The following is a 7,201-nucleotide window of genomic DNA, read 5'->3' as shown; positions in this document are numbered from 1 at the left end:
AATTCGTATAGTTGAGACCAAGTAAACTACCCCTAATTAGCTAGATTCCCCAGTATCCCTACGCCTACAACCAATCTGGCCTATGCACGTAAATCCTAAGATAGACTCCACTATTTTAAGTTGCTCCAGTTTCTCTGAAGACTTTAAGCACTCAACCTTTTGGATCGTCTTCCAAACAGTAAATAATTAATCTGTTTGGTAACCACTCTTCTATCTCAAGAAGTCAATAAGAGATATGAATGTTGAGTGTGACAAAGGTTTTTCTGTTTAAAGTCAATTAAACTCCTTTGTCGAGTTTTAGATCTTCCAAGATCTGGATTAAACAAGTTAACTAGATCAAGTCAAACAAAACTACCGATTTAGATACTGAAGAGTACCACCATATGACAGCTTGTCGATCTAAATACGACTAGTCAATAGCCAGTCTATCATACTTCACACACCAGTTCGACACTAGCGGATCGCATCGAAGCTAAGGCGCTCCATCGCCACGTATCTCGCTCTCAAACACTACACCAAGACGGATTTCTTTTTAAGGATGGCTCTTCAAGCAATACTCGATAAAAAAAAGAGGCAAAATGTGAGTACATAGGTGATAGGTAGTGTTGATAGACACTCAAGTAAGGATTAGAATGGGAAAGATACATGTGTCTATTCTATCCGCTTGTTAATTCTTATGAAGTAGTAGAAAAATGGCTGGCTATCTTTAGCACACACCATAGAAAACCACCCTCCAACTTATAAATTCCTTTCCCTGTATTCTCTCACTTTCTCTCTCTAACTTGTCTATTATCTACAATGGCAGCCTTACAATCTCTTGCATTGTCTTCTCCAATTTCTCATTGTCAACAACAACACCAACAACGTTCACATTCAGGTTTTCATCTTATCTTAAACTTCCTACAACTAAACACTTGAGATGTTGTGGCTATTGATTCGTGTAAAAAATAAAAATGGTGTATGTGTATTTTATTATTTCGTTTTTGCTCTAGAATAATCAATGCCTCGGGTGTTTCTTTAATAATGAGTGGTAATTCATTGGTTTTTGTTGGTGGGTAATTTTTCCAAACCCTGTTAGAGATTTCTTAGAAGATAGTTTCTCAATTGTGATATTGTTAATAATTGAAACCAACTTTTCAAACATAAACTTTTGTAAATGGAGTCTATAAGCAGGGTGAGGTTCAGTATCTTCCACAGATTGTTGATGTGCAAGCAAAAGAATTTTGCATAACTTTTTTATTTTTCTTTTTGGTTTTGTAGGCTTGGTATCTTCACCTCGGGTTGTTTATCAAAGTGCAAATTCTTCATTGAATGGACAAGCAATGCAGATACCTCGTCAGCGATGGGTTCCATTAAGGGGAAGTTCTCGGACGTCTAGAGCTATAACTATGATGGTTAAGCCAGTAATTCAGTTCATTCAAGGAACTGATGAACAGACAATTCCAGATGTTAGGTTAACAAAGTCGAGAGATGGTTCAAATGGTGTGGCAATATTCAGCTTTGATCAACCTTCGGTATTCGATTCATCTACTGAACTCGGTGATATCACTGGCTTTTACATGATTGACGAAGAAGGGGTTCTTAACACAGTTGATGTTAGTGCCAAATTTGTTAATGGAAAACCCTCGAGAGTAGAAGCAAAGTACACCATGCGAACTCCACGTGATTGGGACAGGTTCATGAGGTTCATGGAACGCTACTCAGACGCTAACGGGTTGCAATTCATCAAAAAATGATGCCATGTATACTTCCACTTGTATCTGGCATTTCGAGAAAATTATTTGATGCCTATGTAGCTATTCTCCACTTGTAACGATTTTTTACCCACTTGAGTAATATGTAAGTCACTCCTTGAAAACTAGATCTTTTTCATATGCCATCTAAGAAGAAATGAAAAATGGTTATGTAGCTATTTAAAGATGTTTTAGATGTGTTTGCCGTCTTAGTGGGCACTTGAACAACTGCTCTTCATCTTATTGCACTTTCTCATTTCATCTGTATGACTGACTGTGTGCGATTAGTACTTAGGGTGCTAAGCGAAAATGTAGTTTACATAGATACTATTATATCATATCATTACACTATTTTGAAGTGTTTCGAGGTCACCACCAAATATCATACATAATTTGATCTAGTCCTCGTGCTGTTCTTTATCGGAAGATAAAGAATCTACACTTGATTTTTCTTTTAATTGAAGTGAGTTTCTTTTGCTACGGCAAGTAACAAAAGAACCATTATCATTACAACTACTACTAATACTAACCGTCTAAACCAGTTGTAATTTTATGCCCAAGTTATAGAAATTGGACTTCTAACACTGTAATAGCTGTTACGAGTATGAACCCATTTCAGATAGCCTTGAGCGTGGATCATCTGAGAAGCTGTTCTTCTCTTCTTGGATATGAACCAAACTCGGTAACTCAAAGTTTGATATACATGGTTGAATGTCAGATGCTGCGGTTTGACTCTTAACTTCACTCCTGCAGGTGCCTTTATCATCACCGAGTAGGTAGAATTAGGGGAACCAACATTAGTTAATCGTCTTCTAATCATACTGCTCGTCTTTCCATACTTGAAGATGACAGTCATGGAGGGGTAGTTGAGGCTGAACCTTTTGTTTTTCGCAAGAATTTCATGGCAGTTCACACTTCTATGAGTAATGGTGAAAATGTCTGTTCTTGCATAACCAAGAGTGCAAAGATGAATAATGTAGTCATATGGCATTATGTTGTACACCAATCCAGGGTTGGTTGCTCTTTCAGGGTTTACTTGTCCAGCTCCCATTGCCAAGACTTCTGCCGGTTTTGATCCTTCCATAATTGGCTTGCCGTAATGATCAATGTAATCAGTAGTTGTCATGATTGCAGACTTGACAGCAGCTGGGCTCCATGTTGGGTGGAAAGAACGTACTAAAGCAGCAATTCCACTGATATGGGGACAAGCCATGGAAGTTCCGGATAACACGGTGAAATTAACTCTTCTAGAATCTTGTGGGAGGCCAGTTGGACCCAGATTCTGAGGCCAAGCAGCAATTATATTCACCCCTGGAGCAATTAGATCTGGCTTCAGTATTGAAGGATTCGTTAGACTAGGCCCTCTCGATGAAAACAAAGCAACTGCGGGGGCTCTGGATTTTCCAATAACAGTTCCTCCGAATTCAATTCGAGCTGTTGGCTTTCTTGTGGATGTTATGTAGTTTTTTAAGCGAATAGATTCTCTGTAACCGATCAATGTTGCGGGTAGCACATGGGCGTCAACAGAATCTTCCTCTAGATTGATCACTGTATTTGTTAGAACCATTGCAGCTCCACCGGATTCTTTCACAATCTGACCTTTTTCTGCCCTTCCATTTGTCCCACGATCACAAACCACCATTTTGCCTCTAACTTTGCTCCTTGGAAGAGATCCTTTGAAGCAAAATTCGCTTCCATCATCCGCTCCACTTACGTAAACCAGCTCAAGCTCTTCTTTGCTTGTGCTTAATTGCCGCTTTCCTGGGTACATAGACTCTCCATATAGCACTTCACCATTTCCCAGACGTAAAGTAGCGGGAAATCTCCTATCAAGAGTACTAGCACCGACAGTTGTGATCCACGGAGCTTCATTTGCCACCGAACTTGTGATGGGGCCGTTATTTCCTGCTGCACAAATCACTGTAACACCGTGCTCTATTGCTCGAAAACTTCCAATTGCAATACTATCTTCGAAAAGTGGAATAGGAAATCCTCCTAAAGAGAGAGATAGAACATCAAATCCATCTCTGATAGCATCATCCATGGCAGCTACTATGTCAGAACTGTAACAACCACTGAACCAGCAAACTTTGTAAATGGCAACATGAGCTCCGGGTGCCATTCCTCTAGCTTCACCAGCTCCCATTCCCAGCACGTTTGCCATCTGAACCGAAGCTCCAGCGGCTGTAGATGAAGTATGAGTCCCGTGACCATGGGCATCTCGAGCAGAAATGTACTCCCTCATAGGAATTCCCATCGATGGGGTAGCAGAAGCTCGATGTCCTTTAGTATAAAATCTAGCACCAATAAGTTTACGATTACAAAGCAATGAATTAAATTTTTCGCCTTCTTGACAGATTCCTTTCCATTTCTTTGGCACTGGAGGCATTAAATGATCACTAAAACTCGGGCTCTCGGGCCAAACACCTGTGTCAAGGATGCCAACAATTGTACCTCTGCCAAACCCGGTATGTAACCAAGCACCTTCCCTAGCCACTGGACTAAGTCCTAAAAACTTGTACGAGTAAGTTGTATGAATTTGAAGGAGACGTTCGGGTCTAACTGCAATCACTTCAGGCATACTTTTTATTGTCATCAATTCACATTCAGAAAGGCTAGCTGAGAATCCTTCCATGGCAGAGTGATAAGAGTAGAGAAGCCGAGTGGACGGGCTTTCATCTGATTCCAGAACTCGTTCAAGAAACGATAGATGCCATTGAGTATGTTGATCGAAGGAAGAGTTAGTAAGAGACTGTGGGTGTAATTGTATAAGTTTGAAGATTTGAAACAGAGAATGAAAACAAGTTGAATGTAATTGTGAAGTAAAAGAAAATGATGAAAAGTAATTTCGGTTCCATTTTCTCTATGATCGATATTAAGAATTTGTTTGATTGTTGTTTGTTTTGGGTTTTGCATGTTTTTGTGAAGTGGATTAAAGGGGGAATTTGAAGATGTCGAGAAAAATTTGAATTTCTTTTAGTGTTTGAAGAAGAATTTGTGATAGAGAGATGACTAAACTCGTGATGCTTAAGAGCTCTTCCTCACGAGTATCTTTTGTTGAGACTTGAGAGTTTGTGTGTGAGAGAAGAGGAACTGAGTATCTGCGGAGCCCATATCTGATCGTTCATCATCATTTGTCAATATTTCACGAGATCTCTGGGTATGATTTATTGCATCTTATATATTATATAACCGTTATATTCAAATTCCATTAATCTCGGTTGCTTCACTTTTAATGTAGTTCTATAGCTGCTCGCTTTATCCATTTGGAGAAATTTTGGAAGAAACTGATTCAACTATTTGATAACGGTACTGCTCGTATAGGGAATTAAGGATGGCCATGGGCGGGTACGTGGCGGGTAATGCCAATTCTAGTCACTACCATGTTCATAAAAAGAGTACCAATACCCTCCCATTACCGGTATGGATTGGGGCGTATAGAGTATGGGAAGTACCCCCTTATGGGACGAGTTTTTGTATAGTAAGTTAATATGATTCAAGCGTCAATAATAACCTAAAAACTACGGATTCAAAAATCCTACATTCAGAAATTCTCCTTTAAACAACAAAGAAAATAAGTGCTCTTTGATGACTATGATTGATAGTCTTTATATATATTTTTTTTCTCTTGCTAAGATAAAAGATTAATTTCCTTTCAAAAAAGAGATTACAGATCTAAGAGAAGGTTTTTCACCTATCCATCCGCCCATTACATTATTTCTCCAACAATGTTTTGCAGCTTTATCAGCTATAGAGATAAAAATTCTCTTAACAAAATCAACTCTTGAGAAAGGAAAATTATTTAAAAGAAACCGACAATCATCTAAAATAGTTTGATTAAACCAACATAGTTGATGGTTATTATTCCTCACATAAGATATTGCACTCTTTGCATCACTGCGAACACAGAATGTGGTTATACCTTTGTTCTCCATCCATTTGATTCCTTCTAGTAAGGCAATGCATTTTGCTTCTTCTGCTGATGAGCTTGCATCCTTCAAAAGACCCTGTCAAATCAGTTAATACAAGACCAAAACCTGCTTCATTAGTATCAGAGTCATAGGTAGCATCACAACATAGAATACGACAATACTCAGGCAGGCCACTGTTATCTGGTGACTCTATAGGTGCAGCAGATCTGACTAGCGGAACAATTGGTGCTGGCATACAAGCATTTATATCTGCTAAAAGTTTCAAAGCATAATTGGCAGTGCTCAGTGGTGTCACAATTTTATCTCGAAGGTCTTGAAACATCTATACCTCCATATGCACCATGCTGTGACAAATATTGATTGTTTGATAGCATTACTATTACTACTCTTCAACCATTCATCAAACCAAGTCCTAATACTTGTGTCAGAAAGATCCTCTGAACTTACGTAGTGACCAAAGAGGGTATTTGCCCAAACAGTTTTTACATAATCGTAGTGAAGAAAAAGATGTTCAGCCGATTCATCAGAATTAGTATCACATAAGCAACAAGTATCTACTTGGTTTCTGTATTGTCAGAGCCTGACTCCAGTAGGTAAGACATTTTCTATACACTTCCAAAGGAAGAGATGTATCTTAGGAAGAGTGGGGAAGCTCCATAGGACTTTGTAGGTAGGTTGACTGGTATGGGGATTCTGTAAATAGTTTATCTCACCCGAGAGAGCTTTATAACATGTTTTCACGAAAAATTCACCATTCTTAGTATGCAACCATACTAGATCTTCTGGACATTTTCCAAAGTGAAAAAACTATTATATTCCAAGTCCTAGTATGGGGGCCTATGAAATCATACACAAGCATATTAGGATTAGGGTAACAATGACAAAGAGGAGAGGATGCTTCCGGGATCCAATTGTCAGTAAAAACATGAATACTAGACCCGTTCTTGACTTCCCAAATAGAATTTTTCCTAATGATGTCTACACCAACAACAATACCTTTATATAACCAAGAAGAATCTAGAGGTTTTCTAGGATGACAATTCTTGAAATATTTACATTTCAAGATTTTAACCCACAACTCAGTTGAGGAATGAATAAGGGCCCAAGCTAATTTAGCTAACATCGCTCTATTAAAGATTTTTAAGTCTTTAAAGCCAAGGCCCTCTTGGAGTTTGTGAGAACAAACATCTCTCTAGTTTTTGATGTAAATACCACCTGGGTTATTCTTTCCGCACCAGAAATCCCTTTGGGTTGTTCCATTTTTGAGTTATGGTGTCTGGAATGATAAAGGTACTCATATGGTAGACTGCAGAAGATTTCAAGACATTCTGCACCATTGTGGATCTTCCAGCTTGACAGAATTGCTTTCCTATCCATTGCACAGTTCTTTTACCAAAATGATCAAGTAAATGACTAAAAGTTTCAGTTTTATTTCTATTAATGAATAAAGGAATATCTAGATGTTTCTCATTTAGATCGATTTTCTTAAATGCCAAAGCATTAATAAGCGATACAACAAGTTCATGATGTACATTC

At 38.5% G+C, this 7,201-nt stretch overlaps 1 protein-coding gene and 1 pseudogene across 1 annotated transcript; one reads left to right on the top strand and one right to left on the bottom strand.

The window, feature by feature from the left end:
- Positions 1–702: 702 nt before the first annotated feature.
- LOC113333458 (photosystem II reaction center PSB28 protein, chloroplastic-like) lies at positions 703–1,929 on the top strand. The gene is made up of 2 exons (XM_026579930.1): positions 703–877; positions 1,261–1,929. The coding sequence occupies exons 1-2, from the start codon at positions 799–801 to the stop codon at positions 1,734–1,736; spliced, it is 555 nt and encodes a 184-aa protein (XP_026435715.1). The 5' UTR covers positions 703–798; the 3' UTR covers positions 1,737–1,929.
- Positions 1,930–2,283: 354 nt separating this feature from the next.
- Positions 2,284–4,591, bottom strand: LOC113333578 (annotated as a pseudogene).
- Positions 4,592–7,201: the final 2,610 nt, after the last annotated feature.

The sequence above is a fragment of the Papaver somniferum genome, unplaced genomic scaffold, assembly GCF_003573695.1.
Source record: "Papaver somniferum cultivar HN1 unplaced genomic scaffold, ASM357369v1 unplaced-scaffold_133, whole genome shotgun sequence".
In the NCBI taxonomy this organism is placed as follows: domain Eukaryota; kingdom Viridiplantae; phylum Streptophyta; class Magnoliopsida; order Ranunculales; family Papaveraceae; genus Papaver; species Papaver somniferum.
The sequence above is the reverse complement of the archived record's forward strand: the minus strand, read 5'-3'. Positions and strand labels throughout refer to the sequence as shown.

Bases quoted from the DNA above. Each gene is read 5' to 3' on its own strand.
- LOC113333458 (XM_026579930.1), top strand. From the start codon at position 799: ATGGCAGCCTTACAATCTCTTGCATTGTCTTCTCCAATTTCTCATTGT. The intron at 878-1,260 runs GTTTTCATCTTA...TTGGTTTTGTAG, and splicing joins CCAACAACGTTCACATTCAG to GCTTGGTATCTTCACCTCGG.